This window comes from Serinus canaria, chromosome 3 (assembly GCF_022539315.1).
Source record: "Serinus canaria isolate serCan28SL12 chromosome 3, serCan2020, whole genome shotgun sequence".
In the NCBI taxonomy this organism is placed as follows: domain Eukaryota; kingdom Metazoa; phylum Chordata; class Aves; order Passeriformes; family Fringillidae; genus Serinus; species Serinus canaria.
The window spans coordinates 38,440,909-38,460,139 of NC_066316.1; the positions used below are offsets into that span (position 1 = coordinate 38,440,909).

The 19,231-nt window shown below is 51.9% G+C and overlaps 1 protein-coding gene across 4 annotated transcripts in view; it reads left to right on the forward strand.

Moving 5' to 3' along the window:
- The window catches only part of TMEM63B (transmembrane protein 63B), a 48,889-nt gene extending 30,426 nt beyond the window's left edge, over positions 1–18,463 (forward strand). For all 4 annotated transcript variants that reach the window (XM_030236447.2, XM_030236448.2, XM_030236445.2 and 1 more), the window contains 22 exons: positions 524–603; positions 2,098–2,136; positions 5,632–5,722; positions 6,500–6,537; positions 7,280–7,422; positions 7,700–7,751; positions 8,038–8,146; positions 8,673–8,743; positions 9,543–9,623; positions 9,756–9,879; positions 9,974–10,107; positions 10,253–10,390; positions 10,665–10,818; positions 11,087–11,193; positions 11,961–12,047; positions 13,420–13,485; positions 13,625–13,787; positions 13,957–14,062; positions 14,198–14,365; positions 14,506–14,621; positions 14,844–14,924; positions 15,950–18,463. In XM_030236447.2, coding sequence (XP_030092307.1) covers positions 524–603; positions 2,098–2,136; positions 5,632–5,722; positions 6,500–6,537; positions 7,280–7,422; positions 7,700–7,751; positions 8,038–8,146; positions 8,673–8,743; positions 9,543–9,623; positions 9,756–9,879; positions 9,974–10,107; positions 10,253–10,390; positions 10,665–10,818; positions 11,087–11,193; positions 11,961–12,047; positions 13,420–13,485; positions 13,625–13,787; positions 13,957–14,062; positions 14,198–14,365; positions 14,506–14,621; positions 14,844–14,924; positions 15,950–16,114 — 2,313 coding nt within the window. In that variant the 3' untranslated portion in view covers positions 16,115–18,463. The remainder of the gene's footprint in view (positions 1–523; positions 604–2,097; positions 2,137–5,631; positions 5,723–6,499; positions 6,538–7,279; positions 7,423–7,699; positions 7,752–8,037; positions 8,147–8,672; positions 8,744–9,542; positions 9,624–9,755; positions 9,880–9,973; positions 10,108–10,252; positions 10,391–10,664; positions 10,819–11,086; positions 11,194–11,960; positions 12,048–13,419; positions 13,486–13,624; positions 13,788–13,956; positions 14,063–14,197; positions 14,366–14,505; positions 14,622–14,843; positions 14,925–15,949) is intronic.
- Positions 18,464–19,231: the final 768 nt, after the last annotated feature.

Consider the following 19,231-nt stretch of genomic DNA (forward strand, 5'->3'; position numbering starts at 1 on the left):
CAAATGCTATCCCTGACTTTGCTGCTGGCTGGCATTCTGGCCCTGATCACGTCTCACAGACACTGTGGGCTTAGCCACTATTGACTTAACTCCAATAACGCCATACTGAGCCCCATGGAAGGGTGTTGTGCTGTGGGGTGATGTTGGGCGAGTCCTGCATCCCAAAACTCCCACTTATGTTGCCAAGTCCCTGCAGCTTTATCCACCAAATTTTTTGCATGTTTCTGCTTAGAAGCTATGGGACCACAAATCATAGAGCCGTAATTTTGACTTACAGGAACCTCAGGGCCTTTTGATCCTGTGGGGCTACCTTAGCTATTGTGTGTTGCATCCTGGCCCTCTGCCTCCCACACCTATCCAGATAGTCTGATTTAACAGTCCTGGGGAACTTGTGCTCTCCTGTGCTCTTAACTGAGGACTCTGTCCCCTCCTACCCTCCTTGTTCCTGTGGCTCTGTATGCAGAGGAAAAGGACAGAGTTGGACAATGCCTTTTCTTACAGCTTCTCTTTTGGTCTCTTTCAGGCACTATTGTTTGTCTTTTCAATTTTGCGTAAAGTTGCTTGGGACTACGGACGCCTGGCCTTGGTGACTGATGCTGACAGGTAAGCAAGGGAGAGTGGCAGGGGAATAAGATATGAGTAGTGTCCCTCCTCGCTGTGAGGCAGAAGGGATAAATCCCATTTTTGTGCTTGAGCAGCTGGAGAGGAGAGGCAAATGTTCCAGTTGCATCCCCTGAGCTCCAGGAATAGGAAGAAATCCCCACTTACTGGCTCTTTTGTTACGGCATCGTTCTTCTAACACATGGAGTGGTCCCCACTGGCTCCATATCCGTTATGGTCCCTTCAGTGACAGAGATGTGCAGGGACCCTTACAGAGGAACATCAGATGGAGGGAGGAGAGGAACAAGAGGTCACAGGAAGGTTGAGGGCTGCCACAGTAAAGGCTTTGTTAACCCTCTAAGGTGTCTTTGTGGCTCTGCTTGATGCAGTTCTTGTTATGAGCACTTTACAGTAGTATGCTGCTTTTCCAGGTGTGGTACTGCTGTGCTGATGTGAGCTTAGCTCACATTCCAAATGCTGATGAATTGGTCTGGGAGTGGATCCTTCCTGCCCAATGTATTTGTGGGCTACAGTGTCTGTCAGCAAAAGCCGAGGCCCATTGGGGATGGCAGCTCCACAGCAGAGGGAGCATTCCGTGCACAGCAGTAGAAAAAGTTGTTTTTTTCCAGCATCGAACCAGTAATTCTCCTGGTCTAAATAAGTGGTCCTGGATAGGCTTAGATAAGCAGCTGGGTCCCTGTGGCTCCTCTGCCCATCATTTCCTGGTCTGGCTGGGGAAATCAGCTACAGAGGTAGTGGAAGGAAAACAAGGAGAAGGAATAATCATAGGAGGCCTCAATGTGTAGAGGGCAGCAGGGTTAAGCAGTCTGGATCCAGGTGCTGGCAGGAAGCCACAGGAACTGCACAGCTATGTCCTCTGATGGGGAGGGAGGGCTGGATTTTCTCTGAGGCAATGCTTGAGAACCCTGGGTACAAGGGAGTGCCAGCAGTGGCTGTAGGCTGAAATGCAGAGGGGTGCCAGCTGTTTGGAGAGGGAGAGCTGGTGAGCACAGGGAGAGGGACAGAGTGGCTGTGGATCAACGGGACTGCGGTCGCAGGGAGGAGCCCATGGTGCTTGGCTCATCCGTGGGGTAGGATGAGATTTTCAGGAGGGGGGTGCATGTGTGTTTGTTACCTGGGTGGGGAGGAGATATGTGGAAGGGGAGCTCAGATGGCAACCAGGCAGTCCCTGCAGTCTGTCGTACTCCCCGTCACCCAGGAGCTCCCTGCAATGTCCATCGTCTGGAGCCAGGTCACCTTCCCACTTCAGCTGGCAGCAAAGCATTCTGCCCCTAGGACCAGTGGGTATTCCAGATTGCTGTAACTTGAGGTGTTGCTGGGCTCTGGAAGGAAGGTCCTCTCCAGCCTGACCATTGGCAGGTTTCGTTTCCTCAGGATGATGGGGAGCCATGTTGGATGCATAGTTCCCTGCAAAAGGAGAACTCAGCACCTGCTCCCATGGTTGTAACCTCTCCCTTTCTGTTTCTGTGCCCCCAGGCGCCGACGCTGGGAGACGGAAAGAGAGGAGCGGGAATAGTATGTTGTTTTTTCAGGGTCTCATATCTTCTCTCTTCCTTGCTCACAACCTCTCTCTCCTTTTTTCTTACAGCTATCTTGCTTCTGAACTAATCTAAATGGCTGGGAGTTTGGGCATGAATTTGTGTCTCGGTGGATTTGTGCTCTTCTCTCCCCTTTGTGTCATCCACGACCACAGCTGAAGGCACCCTGGTTTTCCCCTAGCAGCCCTTAAATGCTCCTTGAGACCAGCAGTGCCAGGGAGCTCTCAGTCCTGACCAAGGCAGAGGGTGCTGTGTCACGTTCCCTGCTCTATCTGCTTGTGTCCAGCTATCCTGCTTTATGATGGAAGTAAAAAAAAAACTTGCTTGTCTGAGCCCACAGTACACTCAGGTCACCCAAGTGCAGGGGAGGCTACTTTGCCTGGTCCTTCTTGTGCCAGGTTGCTACAAGAGCTGTTCCCTCACTATCTGAAAAGACAGGCAGATGCACAAAGAGGATCTGGCAAGAGTACTGTCTTTACTTTTAACCCTGTGAGGCTGCTGGGATCAAGGCAACCTTTGGCCCTTGTCCCTTGCCACCTAAACCCACACCCAGCAGGGAAGCCCCCTTGATTTTCTCTCTTCCTGTCTGGAAGAAACCTTTTGCCTCAGTGCTGTTGAAAGCATCCTTCGTCAGCTTGGACTGGTGGTGCCCATTAAGCCCTGCCATGGATTGTCCTCCCTGTTCTTACCTCTTTCTTTCTGCTTTTGTGCCGGAGAAAAGACCATCGCAACTTGCTGACTGGTTGGGTGGTATGTGCTGTGAAGAGGATGATCAGCTGGCAGTGCACAGCCTGCCATGGTCACTCCAGCCACACTGATTTGTGTCTGAGGCCAGGGCAGCAAGCTGCAGCCTCCTTTTCCCACTTGCAAAGCAGGGGCCTGCTACTGCCTCAAAGGGGGTACAAGAATCTGCCTGATTTTTGTAGCTGATCCTTGTCCTTGGGAGCAGAGCAGTTGGAGTTGTTAAAACAGAATTAGTGGTCACTGTGGTGCATGGCACAGAGGGGACATCTTGCTCCTGCTTGACTGCTTCACTAGTGGTTGGCCCTGCTTCAGGTGTGTCTGGCAGCTTTTCACTGCTAACATCTTGCAGGGGGAGTAAGACAGAGGTAGTAGAGCTGTCATGCTCTGAGGACTTTTTAGGGGGCCACTTCATTTATCCTCACAAATGCTTGTCTCTCTCCAGGGGGCCACTTCTTCCTCCTCCTGTTTTTCATTTGAGCTTGCTGGAGCCATCCGATACACACCATACATACCGCCCCTAAAGCTACTGTATGAGCTGGGACAGTGTTAGCAGCCAGAAGCTTCCAAAAACCTGCAGAACTCAGTGAGGAAGTCTCATTCTTTCTGTGCTCCTTCAAGGCTAATGGCACGTTCCCATCCCGGCTATTCTCTGCTGGGGGGTGCAGTGACAGGTGATGGGTTAGGGACATGTATGTGTCACTTGGTGCTCCCAGCCCCTGAATGTACAACACTGTTCTTTGTGGGAGAGGGCATCCTCCTCTGATGTGTTCCCTTTCCCTGAGAACCAACAAGTGCCCTTGTCCTGCGACTTATCAGACTTGCAATAGCCAGCAACAGTCTCAACTGGCAACTCAGTCTGCACTGGGAGGTCATAGCAGCCCACTTGCACCTCTGCATGTAAGGGAAGTGATCACAGAGCCCTGTGGGCTTGCCATCTGTGCAACCACCTCCAGCTTCACACACCAGCAAGCCCTTTCCACAGCATGCCTGGCCTGCCGTCTTGGAGCCTGGTTCCTTCAGCCTGAGGCTAGCTGTGCCTCAGATCCTGTATTTCTCCTTCCCTGGCAGGGCCTGCACCAAACCTGCATCATGTAGGGTCCCACCTTAATCTTAATTTGGGGAAATCTTGCTTTCACCCACTTGCACTGTCAGTGCTTTGCTTTAAAAAGTCTCCATCCAGGTGCACCTGCTGTTGGAGCTCCCTATTCAGCTTTCCATCTTTGGCAAGGTTTTGCATCCTCTGTCTTCTAAACACTTCAGGTCATCTTGGTTATTGTCACTGCATCCCCCTGCATGGAGCTGAGGTATCCTGATTATCCAAAAGCTCATGGTGTCATCATACTGGGCTTTTCTCAGGACAGAAATTTCTCTTCAGCAGAAATTCACCCTCACTCCCTATGCCCAGCTGCAAGGCCTCTGTAATTATAAAGAGCTGAAGGTTTGGGAGCTGGGCTGAAGCGGTCACTGTCCCTCCAGCAGAGCAGACTGTGGGGCTGCACAGCGGCAAGGCTGCACACCACTGTCTAACCTGCACTGCTGTAGTCCCCTGACCTTCAGCTAATCTCCTTTCCCCTCTCTCTATTACTTCCAGCTGGGAACAGGGACTCAGCAGGTGCTACTCTGCTCTGAGAGAGGCCACGTGTCTCATCCACTTTCCTTCTGAATGTTCATGAGGATCTCTGCTTGTTCTCTTTCCCACAGTATCATTCACCTCCTCTCTAGCACTTGTCTCTCAGGCAAGAACACAGAGAAACTGCTGCTATCTTACCCTTCTTGAGCCTATGCTGACTAAAGGGAGACCATATTTTCATTTGTTTTTTTCCCTTTTGTTTCTAGCCATCAGATCAGTCATCTCTCTTCTTGCACCTCTGAGATCCCAGTCTGCTGTTGTCACCTTGCAAGTGCTATTTAATTTAGATCTCTGGGCCATTTTCTTGCCTCCTTTTCCAACTGCCCTCTGCCTCTTTTTGTAGTGGGGCTGTTGTCAGCCTTTGATGCTTCTGCTGCAGGTTCTTCATCTAGGTCCCTGCCTCTGCCTGGAGTAAAGCGGTTTTGTGATACTCACCCCTTTTGCTTTCCTGTACTTTAGCATGGAGACATTCTGTTCTAGCTGTTTGTTCTGCTCCTGCTCAAAGGATTTTCAGGCTGGAAGCTCAGCTGAGGCTGGGAAGCAGGTTGCATTGAGCCTGGCTCCGGGCAGCTGAATTTTTCCTCCTGCACTGAAGCACTAAGGATGAGGAGGACTGGTGTAGCAGGATGCAGCCCACCAGATTCCTTCCTTCCTCCTCCTGAAGATGGGCGAGGTCCTCCAGGACAGGAGCGGCTCCTAGTGCCTTTCCAGCTATGCCAGAGCCAGAAGGGCTGTGGCAGCTTCCAATTCTCAGTTCCTTTCTGCTGTCTAAACCCTGTGCTAAATAGACCTCACCTCTCCTCTGTGGCAGCCTCTGCCAGCCTCTCCTTGCAGGGACTGCCACGTAGTACTGGGTGCCTTTCAGAAGGTGCCTAACAAGTAGCATCCGTGGGCTAAGCCCGTGGGCTTTGCCTGGCTCAGCATGCCATCTGAGGAGGGTTCTCTCTTTACTGCTACCTCTGATCTTACCTCTCTCCATCTTGCCGGGTGCAAACTGACCTGAATTAACCTCTAGTCTCCTGGGTGCTCTTGGTTCCTGGCCAGGCTGCCTCTTTGCATCTTCTAACTTTCTCCCTCACGTCCCACTTGTCATTTTAGCGTAGCCTCCGCCCTGCATTCTGACAACCATGACCGCTACGAGCGCCTCACCTCCGTCTCCAGCTCTGTGGACTTCGACCAGAGGGACAACGTGAGTAGCCTCAAGAGTCAAACACTTTGCTTTTGGGGGGCCAGGAACCCACAGCTTGGCTCAACCAAGGGCACTTCAGAAGAAACACCTTTGCCTGTTCCTGGGCCTTAAGTCCCACGTCTTGTAGTGTGTGAGTGTTGTATAGAGCTCAAGGAATTAGGTAGTTCTTAGACAGGTGCTTAAATAAATAGGTTTTAGATCGCTGTGGCTTAACAGACATCTGTCCAGCCTATAATCTCAGCATTACAAACAATACTTACTTGCCAGCTCTTCCTCATGCTGGGGTCTTCCTCTGCTGGCTTTTTCCTTGCTGAAGGGGAGGATAATGGGTGTGATGGATGGGGGGGTGAAGCTCCCCCAGGTGTCCTTTGAGGAGCACTGCCTTGGCCCAGCCTACCTTCCCGGTCCTTACAGTTTCCCTTGTCCAGCATGATGGCTGAAGTATCTGTATGCTGAATTTTCTGGGTGTGCCGTGACTTTGGAGAGCTTCCATATTAGCCAGGAGCCTGTGGGTTGCCTTGAAGGTCGGGCTGCCAGTTGGCAGGGGACAGCCACACAGCAGAGTCCAACTTGTGTTGTGCTTCATGGATTAGCACTGTTACCTCTCTCACCTTGGCCCTTCTGTGGCTCTGCACATCTGGGTGCTTGTAGTCTGCCCCCGCTGAGTCAAGCATTTGGAGGTGCAAGGACACCAGCTGATACCTGGAACCTTTGAAGGAGGGAGCTGGGCTAAAGGAGCACAGAGTGTAGTGAAACTGTCCTGTTTTCTTTTTGCAGGGTTTCTGCTCCTGGCTGACAGCCATCTTCAGGATAAAGTGAGTGCCCCAGGACCTATATGGGGGACCCACATGGGGAAGGAGGGACAGTGCAGGGTTGTCAGGACAATCAGTGCAGTATAGCTTCATGAAGTCACTGCCCTTGCTGCAGCCCCTCTCTGAAGAGCACAAGTGAAATTTGTCCTCTGGAGAGGACAAGCAAAGACGGGACTATGTGAGGAGTCCTAAAGACAAAATAAGGTCACAGAGTCTGTGACAGAAGAGTGGACCCAGGCCCATGGCTACCTCACCTCAGTCCCATCTCAGAAACTGTCCCCTGCTCTGCAAAGATACTCATCTCCCTGGCACTCTTGCTAGAGGCTCTGCTGTCTCAGGGATGGCTATGAGGAGGATGCAGGGAGACATCCTCAGATGATGAAGCACAGGAGTAGTTTCCCAAGCACTTCTATTCAGAATGCTGTGGGATAGCATCAGCACTTGTATCTTAGCAGGGAAGGCAAGTCTCACCCCGAGGGTATAAGGTGTCCAGTTGCCTCTCCGGGAACAGAGAGCAGGGCCATGGGGAGCAGGGCTGGGTAATCATTGCACAGGCAGGTTTCTGCCCAGGCTGCTTCAAGGCTGAGTGCTGGGCTCCCAAATCCAGAGTCTGGCTACAGCTCTGTAGGGCAGAAAAAGGGGTGCTATGTGTGCTCAGATCAGGAGGGCAGCTGGGATCCTGTACTTTTCCCCAGCACTTGAGGAAATGTAGAAAATTGCCTGACAGCTCTTCTCTCCTTGGCAGGGATGATGAGATCCGGGACAAGTGCGGGGTTGATGCAGTGCACTACTTGTCCTTCCAGAGGCACATCATTGGGCTGCTGGTGGTTGTGGGTGTGCTTTCCGTGGGCATCGTGTTACCTGTCAACTTCTCAGGGGACCTGCTAGGTGAGAACAAGGAGCTTTTGGCTGGGCTGGGGCATCTGCTTTCAACACCATGTTCCATGTTCCAGACCATTGGGTAACAGTGGAGGGCAGGACAGGACTAACACAGACAAACCCTAACTGCTGTCTCACTTTGACTGTAGTGCATCCACAGCATCATCCTGTGTAACTTAGGTTTTTAGTTATTCTGCAGGTGATACTCTTGCTGTATCTCACTCTAGTGGTGCTCTGTCCCACTCAGTATAACTGAACATGTTTGTGTCTGCCTCTTTCTCTCTAGAAAACAATGCCTACAGTTTTGGGAGGACAACTATCGCTAACCTGAAGTCTGGGTATGTTCGGGCAGGGGTGGGATGGGTAATTGAGGCCCTCAAGGGGTGTTTTGTAAATGTTCACTTGCTGCGGAGCCTAATATCCTTTAAGGTTGTATTTCTGCCCTTGCTGTGAGGCTACTGTCCCTGCTCCAATTTCCAGGCTGAGCTCCTGGAATTTGGTTGTAGGGCATCTGTGTGTTATGCTGAACACACTCATGCCCCCAGTGCCTTCAGGGTCCAATCAGCCATACACAGACTTGTAGTGGCAACCTTGCATTGACCTTTGTGGTCTCCCTTGTGACAGGAATAACCTGCTGTGGCTGCACACCACCTTTGCTTTCCTGTACCTGCTGCTGACAGTGTACAGCATGCGCCGGCACACTTCCAAGATGCGCTACAAAGAGGATGACTTGGTGAGCAGGATCTGGCCATTCTCCCAGAAACATTTTCCCATGCCCTATGGTCAAGCCAGGTAGCCTTGGAAACAATGCGGAGCACCTCAATTTCCACAGCAATTTTAGTGCTGTCATGTTTTGGCTGTTTTTATTCTGCCTGGCCAAAGGCAGATCACCTCCAGAGCAGCAGCCATGACTGCCTGTGGGGAAACAGGAGAGGCCTGCACTGGGTAAACATGTGGAAGGACCCCATTCTTCCTTATGGATTATTCCATCTGCTTTTACCTTCTTCATTTCTGAAGGGTAGCTGTGTTTCTGTTCAGGTACCTGCAGTGTAAGTCCCTAGCCTGTCAATCTGCAGTGCATCTGAGTGCAGGATGACTACAACCAGTGGAAGCACAGGAGAAGGGGAGCCCTAGTAGCTAGAATTGATGGGGCCACCCTTTTTCATCACTGACACAAGTCTTGGGAGGGGGTCTTGCTGCAATCTGGTCTTTTACACCATCCGCAGCTACCTGTCCTCTCCCTTCTCTCTTCTTTTCAGGTTAAGCGAACTCTATTCATCAATGGGATCTCAAAATATGCTGAGCCAGAGAAGATCAAGAAGCATTTTGAGTAAGTCTCACTGTGTCCCTAAACACTGCTCTGTACCAGGGATGTTTTTATTAGGGTAGTACTAGTGTTATCTGGAATAGCAATAATTCATTGAGAGCAGAAAGCTAGGCAAAATCAGTGAATACCTTTATTTTGGGTTGCTCACTGTTACTTTTCTGCTTCTTATCTGAATTTGAAGTATCCTTTGTTTTGTGCCTTGGGAAAGGTTCAGCCATCTCTTGCAGAGCCATAGGGGGTCAGTGTGGTAAGTAATGAACAGGGCATGTCTTGAGTTGCAATTAAGTAAGTTCACAGATGAGATACAGGCAGGAGGTGCTCAAGCAGTGACATGGGGATGTTGTGGGATGTTGTGCTGCTGCCCTGATCACATTCCTTAGTGTTTAACAAGAAAATTAAATTCCTCTTCTGTCAGAACCTCACTGTCAGGACCATGTTTAGAAGCACCATGGTAGAAAAGAAATGCTTTGTGCCCTTTGGGAACCCTTCTGCCTCTTTCTGACCACAATTCTGTGAAGGCAGAGCGGGGAGTGTGGGGTCAGAGAGGTTCCTAGCTGCTACAGGGCAGAAGTCCAGAAAGGCTCCTTGTTCCAAAGCATAAAGGATGTAGCATTTGCTCTGTGTTTTACATCTGCTGTAAGGAACAGAGCCTGCAGGCTCCCCTGCAAACTCTTGGTATGCATCACTATACTCAATCCAGGACACTCTTCTCAGGGCCAGAGAGAAGTCTTGAACACTTGGAATTTGCTTGAGGGGTACTTATGGTGCCAGTTTGTGATGAACTGATGCTTCTCATCCACAGGGAGGCCTATGCCAATTGCACTGTCCTGGAGGCCCGTCCTTGCTATGATGTTGCCCGGCTGATGTTCCTCGATGCAGAGAGGTAACCTCTATTTTTGGAGAAAAGGCAGAGTGGGCTGATGTTCCTGATGCCCCTCAAGTCTGGTGCCACAAAGCTTTTATGAGTCACCCTCTTTCTTTCCTTTCTTCCTTCTCTTCCGCTCTCATGTTTCAGGAAGAAAGCTGAGCGTGGGCGAATCTACTTCACCAACCTGCAGAGCAAGGACAACACCCCATCCATGATCAACCCCAAGCCCTGTGGCCACCTGTGCTGCTGTGTCATCAAGGGCTGTGAGGAGGTAGGGGAGTGCTGGAGCTGCTGGGCAGAAGTTGGGTGTCCTGTGGCTTGGGTCCCCAGATGATCTCTCCTCTGACCTCTGTCCTCCTGCTCAGGTGGAAGCCATTGAGTATTATACCAAGCTGGAGGAGAAGCTCAAAGATGACTACAAGCGGGAGAAGGAGAAGGTTAATGAAAAGCCTCTGGGAATGGCCTTTGTCACCTTCCACAATGAGACCATCACAGCCATGTGAGTCCAGATGGTCCCGCCCTCCCTGAGAAGCTGGCTTGTCCCAGGCTTTGCCTTAAATCAGAAGAAGAGCAGTGCTAGGGCATCCTCTCAGCTTGTGCCTGCCAGCCTTTTGTGTCAGCGTGTCCTTCTTTCTCTTGTCCAGAATCCTCAAAGATTTCAATGCTTGTAAGTGCCAGGGCTGTGCATGCCGTGGGGAGCCCAGAGCCTCCTCCTGCAGCGAGTCCCTCCATGTCTCCAACTGGACTGTCAGTTATGCTCCTGACCCACAGAACATCTACTGGTGAGCAGCTCTGTAGAGTTCAGTGTCCCTGCAGTGGGAAGGGGGCACACCCTCCCTTTCTCCCTCTCCATCTGCTCCACCAGGAGCTGAGTGAATTGTTCTTGCTGAAGCCCAGTCTGGCTGAGCTAGAGGTCTGATCTGACTGGGAGGGAGAAAGCCTTAGGCTGGCACCCTAAGTGCTGTTCACCAGGCTGGGCTGTGGTGTGCATGCAAAGCTCCACACCTGGTATTCTGCCCTATGCAGCCATCCTGATGTCTTCTTTCTCCCTCCCAGGGAACATCTCTCCATCCGGGGCTTTATATGGTGGATCCGCTGCTTTGTGATTAATGTGGTCCTCTTCATCCTTCTCTTCTTTCTCACCACTCCTGCTATCATCATCACCACTATGGACAAGTTCAATGTAACCAAGCCCGTGGAGTACCTCAATGTAAGGACTTTGGAGAGAGGTGCAGGGTGGTTAACACAGGAACTGCCCCAAGGCACAACTTTCCCTGCAAAGCTGGGGATAGGAGGAGAGATTGTCATTGTTCCCTGGGTCCTGTCAACCTGACCATGGGGGAGATGCTGAGCCTGGACAGGGTGCAGTGGCAGTCACAGTGCTGGGACCTTGGCAGCAGCAGAGGCAGCTGTACCTTTGCCTGGCACAAGAGCTGGTTCACCATGTAACATGAGATTTCTTCTCTGCCTTGTTGCAGAACCCAATCATCACCCAGTTCTTCCCCACCCTGCTGCTGTGGTGCTTCTCTGCTCTTCTGCCCACCATTGTATACTACTCTGCCTTCTTTGAAGCACACTGGACCAGGTAAGGACAGCCAGCACCTGTTCTTACCTTCTTAGTGAGCTCATTGGCTGCTAGATACTTCTGACTAAATAAAGCTGTGGGCTGGATCTTTCTGCTTGAGCTTCTATCTTCTGCTCCAAGCACGGTGTTATGTTGCACCTCTTGGGCACCTGGGGACTGCTGTGGACAGTTATTCTGCCAGTCTTTAGCTACTGTTGTGCAGCATGGTTGTCTGAGCAGAACTTGACAGGTCTACAAGAAGAAGAGAGCTGGGAGGAGTTGGGGCTGGTCACTATTAGAAATGCTAGTAGCGAGGGAAGTCTTGTCTCAGGTGAGAGCAGCCAGGGGTAGTATGCCTGTACCATGTGTAAGATGTAGCAATTCCAAGGGAAAATAATTTTAGCTGCTCTGGCTTCTGGCCACAGGGCAGGCACTTGAAGTGCAGAGCACTAGAAGCCTGCTGCTTGTGAGGCACGTTCCCCACAGGACACACGATGCAACCTTTGTTTTCTGTCTATGTTGCAGGGACTGGTGGGGAGGGTGTCACCAGCTCTCAGGATTACAGGTCAGGGAAGATGATTGCAGAGCCCATGAGACAAGGGGAAAGGAATGGAGACCCGATAATGGATTTCAAATATGCTGGAGGGAAAGGGGATGTATTCATGTACTAGGAATGGACAGGGTAGGATTTAGATTAGACATTGGGAAGTGCTTACTGATGGAAAGCCATTGGGATGACAGCTTATGTGGCTGGTGGGGTGAAAGGTTAACAGCCTCTCTGTCCTCAGGTCTGGAGAGAATAGAACAACCATGCACAAGTGTTACACCTTCCTCATCTTCATGGTCTTGCTGCTGCCATCTCTGGGCCTGAGCAGGTAGGGGTTGTGGGAAGGGAAGGCAAGTACAAAGATGTGGAGCACAGGGAGGGTTGAGGTGCACGCCTGATTGATTGTTCTCTTTTTTTGACATCCTTTCCTCACTTCACTGGTACCCTGGCTGTCATCCCGTTAGGAGACTGGTATTTAATCTTAGTTGAGGGAGAGCGGATCAGACCATACATGTCTGAGTCTCTAGGACTTTACTGACTCAATCTGCAGATGCATTGACATGTGCCACGATGTTACAAATAATGCAGCAAAATTTGGCATGGCAGATGAGTACATGTGAAAAGTCTGCTGGACGTCTGGTGAAGGAGGCATTCTCCACTTCTGTCCTCAGTGTGCAGTCCAAATTTTGCACAAAACTAGTGAATTCCCCCTTTAAGCCAGAACTTGAATGCTGCTTGGCTGGGTGGGATAGTTTGGTACAGAAGTGCTCCTATGTTTGGGTATATGCCTCAAATCTTCCTGCAGAGTTCATAAATTGCCCTGTAGGAAACACTGATGGCATCACCTGTCAGCCATTGGTGTGGGCTCTAGCACTGAACAGGGGCCAAGCAGGGGAACAGTGTGAGAAAGAAAAAACTGGGAAGTGGGTGAGGGACAGGGAACTTTTAACTGGGAACTCTTAACTTTAAGATCCCACCTGAATTCCGTATTTGAGATACAACCCCTCAGTGGTGATGTCAGGTAAATCCTGAGACTAAGACAAACCATCTGATAGTAGCAGAAGAATAGTCCTTCATCCCACTGGGTGACTACATGTTTGCAACACAGATAAATAAAGCCTTGTTGCATGTAAATTTGCATCTTGGTCAGGTGAATGCTCTCAGAAGGCTTGCATTTTGACCACAAAACAGACCACACTTCCTTCTGAGGAGTTGATCCCCCTGCTGTTGTCTGTTGAGCTCCATATTCCACCTGTGCCAGAGGACTGGGTAGTTTTATATAAAAAAAACAAAATTGAGGAAAATGGGATTTGTTTCTTCTAAGGGATTTTATAAATCTCTTATTGGAGGTTACCTTGTATCTAACCAATTTCTTTTGTAGAGTCAGTCATCTATTCCTTACATGGATGTTGTGCCCTAACAGAGGAGAGAGGAAAAATATTAAGATGATCAGAGTAAAGGGATAAGAACACACATGAATGGGAAGCTTTACATCCCTTTTTGAGTGTTGCTTTGTTTTGTTCAGTTTTAGTTTTCTCCAGTGTCTAGTTTACATAATTACTGGTGACACACTCAACAGGGAACAACACAGTCTATGGTCAGAGCTTTGGATTCTTCTAGAGCAGCTTCTACATATGTGAATTTCTGTCTGTTGCTGCTTCTGATGGTTCATCTTTTCTTCTTGCCTTCTTCCCCCACAGCTTGGATGTATTTTTCCGCTGGTTGTTTGACAAAAAATTCCTTGCTGAAGCTGCTGTACGATTTGAGTAAGTGGAGTTGAGCAGAAAGGCTTTGTTTACAATGGGAGGTGGTTCTTGTTGGCATCCAGAGATTATGGGGACTCCCAGCTGCTGCCCTGCAAGGAGGGAGCACCCCTTGCAGCCTGCTCTTGCTGCATCTCCCCAGGTGTGTGTTCCTGCCAGACAATGGGGCTTTCTTTGTCAACTACGTTATCGCCTCTGCCTTCATTGGGAATGCCATGGACCTGCTGCGCATCCCTGGTTTGCTCATGTACATGATACGCCTCTGCCTGGCCCGCTCGGCGGCCGAGCGGAGGAACGTCAAACGAGTATGTAGCGGGGCTGAGGGATGGGTTGTGGCCTGCACCCAGGGAGGGGAGCGCTGCAGTGGGACCCTGATGGGGCTCGCCTGGTGCTGTGCACAGAGCTGGGTGTGTTGCGTATACCCACTCAGCTCTCAGGGTCCTCCTGCTGATGGGTCTCCATTCCCTCCTGCAGCACCAGGCCTACGAGTTCCAGTTTGGGGCTGCTTACGCCTGGATGATGTGTGTCTTCACAGTAGTCATGACCTACAGCATCACCTGCCCCATCATCGTCCCTTTTGGTAAGCAATACCCCTCTGCCTCCCTGTGCCAGAGATGGAGGGGAGGCAGGAAGACTGTTGTGGGAGAGATATTCTCTCTCAGTCTAGCAAAGAGGCTGATGCTCCACTCGTCTGGCTTTCTTCTCCTTCTCCCAGGGCTCATGTACATGCTGCTAAAGCACCTCGTGGACCGATACAACCTGTATTATGCTTACCTGCCTGCCAAGCTGGACAAGAAGATCCATTCAGGGGCTGTGAATCAGGTGGTGGCAGCCCCCATCCTCTGCCTCTTTTGGCTTCTCTTCTTCTCCACAGTACGCACAGGTAAGCACTGGGCTGGGATGCCAGCCCTTAGCCTCCTACTGAGCCACTTCCTTGGCCAGGCTCTGATCCTGGCAGCCTCCAGCCACAGAGCATGGTCACAGTCCTTTTGACACTGACACTTTGGTTTTCCTTTGCCCCAGGGTTCCTGGCCCCTACTTCCATGTTCACCTTTGTGGTCCTCGTGATCACCATTGTGATTTGCCTGTGTCATGTCTGCTTTGGGCACTTCAAATACCTCAGCGCTCACAACTACAAGGTGAGACAGAATGGCTGGGTGCAGGACCCTTCTCCTTGGTAGCACAGCTCAACCACAAAGCAGTGGGGGCTCTGAGGGGTCCCAGCCTGCTCTTCAGAAGAGCCTGTCAACCCTGACTTCACAGAAGGATAGTCCTGAGGCTGTCTCTGCTGCCTGTATATTGCTGAGATGGGACTGTAGATATGTTGCCCTGGCAATCTCATTTTCTCCTTTTCTCTCCAGATTGACCACACAGAAGTGGATGCCATGGACAACAGGCAGAATGGGAGACCTGCCACCAATCTGCCGGCTCCCAAATCAGCTGTGAGTCATTATCCCCATCTCTGTGCCCTGGCACACTCCTTGCCTGAGTTTGGAAAGGGGGAGGTAACTCCCTGTCTGAGTATCTCACTCCTCACTTTTCATTTTTCTGAGTCAGCACCTGGATCCTCCCAGTGAGGGTGGGAGGCAACTGTTGGGCACTGTGCCCCTCACCTGCTCTCGGTGAAGTGTAACCCCCACACACGCACCTCTTTCCCGCTGCTCCTCAGATGCTGTGCATTTACTTTCCGTCTCCCTTTCGGCTGGGACAGTGAATCCAGCCGGGTCAGTCTCCCTTCTCATTCTGCATCTTTGCACGCTTGCACGCCAGCAGAGTCACTCCAGCCTGTCACCCACCAGGCTTGTCCAAGTGCCAACACAAAGGCATCTCCGTGGGCATTGCCTTGAAGGCCATGGAACTGCTCTGGTGACTCTTCTCTCCCATGTCCAACATTCTGAGACCCCCGAGTCGGTTTTTGAAACTTCACCTTGGCTCAACTGGCTCATTCCAACTGCTTCCTTCCACAAGGTTTTTGTAGTTGGGATCTATGCAGGGCTGCAGAGGTGGGGTAAAGCAGAGCCTTCTGCCTCCTCAGGTGAGCTGGGCTGGGGTGTGCACATGTAATCCAGGCTCCCTCCTAGGCTTCAGACAGCTAAGAGCAGCAACATTTTGTCAAAAGGAGAATCCTTATAAGAGGCAGGCAGAGCTTTAAGACACATCTGCTAGCAAAAAAGGAAGTACAGTCTTCCAATTCACATGGACTCTAAAGAGCCTGAGAAGTCTCATTCTTTCCTAGCCCAGATGCCCTGTCCCAGGCTGCTGGGGATTGAAACACATCCAGTGTTTCAGGGCCAAGCCACACTCCTGGTATATTCCATGGAGTCTGGACACTTCCTTGCCCTCCCAGCATATCCCCATGCTCAGCCTCATGCATGGTGCTTAGTGTGTTGTGCTCCGCTTCCTGGAGAAGTTCCCTGGGCTCACGTGTGTTTCTGCTCTCTCCCTGCCCCTTGCCTGCCCCTGACAGAAGTACATCGCCCAAGTGCTGCAGGACTCCTCGCCGGAGGGCGAAGTAACAGAGTCGGAGGAGCAGGGATCGCAGGATGAGGAGCTCATCAACGCAGATGGCATGAATGACACAGATTTCCAGTCATGTGAGGACAGCCTGATAGAGAATGAGATCCACCAGTAGGGACCTCAAAGGGCGGGAGGGGAAGGAGGCCCAGGAGCAGGGCAGGCTGTGCGCACGGAGACCTGGGAAGAGGCACCTGAGGGTGCTGGCTACTGCCCTCACCTTCCCGCCCCCAGGGCTGCTGCCTTCAGTGAGGGCAGGGGCCCTGCTGCAAGCTCTCCATCTCCCTGCCCCTCCACCCCTGCGCCAGCCCAGCTGCTCGGCAGGCATGCTCTTTACTAGCTACCTTCTTCAACGCATCCCTGGACCCCAGACTCCCAGAGGCTGGGGAGGAGGGGGACCATAACCCCCGTGGTGCTGCCCTGGGCCTGCAGGGAGGAGGAAATCTGGGTGCTTTGTGGGAAGGGGCATAAGGGGAACATTTGGGGTCTTCTGAGCGGGCAACTGTATCCCTTGTCTTTCTGGTGAGAAACACTAATAATTTATTAGATTTACAGGAAGGTGGTAAATGAAAAACTTTAGTCAGTTTATTGGAAGCCCCACCCAGGGTGGGGTTGGCTTTTGTTGCACCTTCGCCCTGTGCCTGTGTGTGCCCTTTCTCAACTGCTTCCAGCATCCAGTTGGTGTGGCATCCCAGGAGCTGGTCCAGGCCCAGGGGTGGTGACAGGTTTTCCCACTGTCACCACTGGGATGGTGACAGTGACCCTGACTTTGTGGTCAAGGGTGGCATCACACCAGCGAGGGGGCACTGGGTTGACCTGAGCTAGATAGGCCCTCGCAGAATGAGGGGTGCTGAGGGCATTTCTTGTGAGCAGGAGGAGGCGCAGGCAGCCTCTCCCCCAGGTCCTGTTCCCTCCTCCCCCAGGGGCACAGGCAGGGGTTTGCAGCATCATTTAAAGTGGCATTTTTCTTTGCACATTTTACTCCCCTTTCAAACAAATCAACCTGACCCCCATGTGGTACTGCAGCCCCCCTTTTGCTGCCCTGTGTCTGCACAGCAGGTTCAGGCTTGGGGGTGGGGAGGCTGTGTGGGGGTCTCCTGGGTGCTAGGGAGAGGGGAGAAAGGGTCTCAGGCTACAGGCCCTCAACACCCTGCTAGATCAGCACTGCCTTGTTGCAATGAGGCCCCATGGGCTTCCTTCCCTGAGCTGCTGCAGGGTCTTCACCCAGCTGAGGTGGTGAGAGAGGGAGGGAGCCCTGGGAGAGCAGCCTCTAGGAGCTGTCTCCAACCAAGACCACCATCTTCAGGTGCATGAAAGCCTCATGGGACTATGCTGACTTTGTTCACCTGCCCTGACTGGTGTAGGCTCCCCTGCCACCACCCAGCCTGAGAGGGGGGTTGTTCCTCTCCTACCTCTTGCTCTTGCCCCCTTCCTGTTGATAGCTGTGTCCCAGAGGCAGGCAGGGAACAGGATGGGTGGGAGAGGTGACTGGAGCCCCTGGCACATGAAAGGACTGACCCTGTTTAAAGACATTTTGTGAGGTTGTTTCTGGTCAGTATCAGTTGCCCTCAATTGCTTCCCCCCTCCCCTTGTGTAAAATGTAAAGGAAAATAATAAAGCCCTCTGCTATTTAGCTATATTTATTTCCCTCAAACCCTGCCACCATCCTGTTTGGTGCTCATTGCGGACACTATCACCCTCCCTTTGCCTGTCGTCTCTGGGTGCTGTACCAGCTCCCTGGGGCTGTACCCTGAGGGGCCAGGTGAAAGGGGATGGTCATTTACCTTTTCAATCACCCGTGCTGGCCCAGGAGCTCCAAGCACTTTAATCGACCAGAACAAGCGAATTGTCAGCCCTGCCCACCTCAGCTGCCAGGATCGGTGGTCACATCTTACGGCTTTTCTCCCCTGTGCCTTCCACTAGAGGAAGGGAACCAGACCCACAGAGAGCAGGTGGGGGGCTGCTCCAGGGAGGACATAGCTGCCATTCCTGTGCAAGACCTCTATAGGAATCCCAGGTCTGGAGAAAAGGGTGGATGGAACAGAAGAGGTGTGGGTCTTCAGTGCATAGGGAGGGCGGGTCATACCAGCTTCCAGGGCTCTGCTGGGGCTGGAGCACATATGGGTGTGAAGGGGCATGGTGAGAGTCGCCTGTCCCTTCCAGGTAGCGGCCAGGAATGAAATGAGCATGTGAGCTGAGAGTTCCCGGTCCACTCGCAGGCTGGGGCAGGGGGGATGTTGATCCTGCTTCCCTTCTTCTCACACCCACCTACTGCCCTTGCTCCTGGTCCAGCAGGTGGGCTGGGATGCCATGGTCTCTGTAGGTATGGCCATGCTCCAGGGCTGCCTCTGTGGCTGTCGGGGCCCTACCCACAGAGAGCTGTGTGTTCTGAGTGGCACTGTCTGTGTAGAGATGTGTATAATACCCTGTATATATTTGTGTACAAAAGAAAAAAGGAAAAAAACGAGCTACTGTTTGCAGTCTTTTCTTTGTGGAGTGGGTTGGGGGCTGGGACCTGGGAGGAAAGGACCCCAGCTGCTGCAGGGCTGCAGGAGCATGCGTGGTGCAAAAGGCGGGGTGGGGAGTAGTGTGAGCACAAGCCCTGCCCTCCTGCCAGCAACTCAGTCATGGCTCACAGACTCACAGCATGAATGGCTTTCCCTCTGACTTGCAGAAGTATCAAGGACTTTGCTGCTAAAAGCAGGTAGATGGGGAGCTGTGTCTACTGAGGCAGCAGTGGAAGAAGATAGTTTGGAAATGATGTGGTAGTGGAGTTTCACTGATAGCCTTATGCCACATGTCAGCCCACCCCTACTGTTCCAGTAGCAAGTTACACAGCCACCCCTGCAATATCCGTTCCAAACCTGGCTACCTGGTTTGGGTGGACAGCTACAGCCTTTGGGAACGTGTGAGGGGTGCTAAACCCCTGGAGCACAGAGCAGCACTTCCCAAAACATGATGCTGCTCCTTTGTCCGCTGTGCCATGAGTGCTGGGACAGACAGCAAGCAGCCAGCCCCCAGGATGCTCCCTGCTGCTCTCTGGGCAGGCTGGATCTGGCGTGCTTCCCAGGAGTCTGCTGCGTGCTTATGTTGTGCACAGTGGCCGTTGCTTGGAGGATGGCACAATGGAGAGGAGAGGCCTGGCGTGGGCTGCTGAGAGATGGACAAGTGACCCCAGCTCCACCCCTGCCTCACTGTGATCAGGCTTCGTGTGCCAGCAGTGCAACACCAGCAG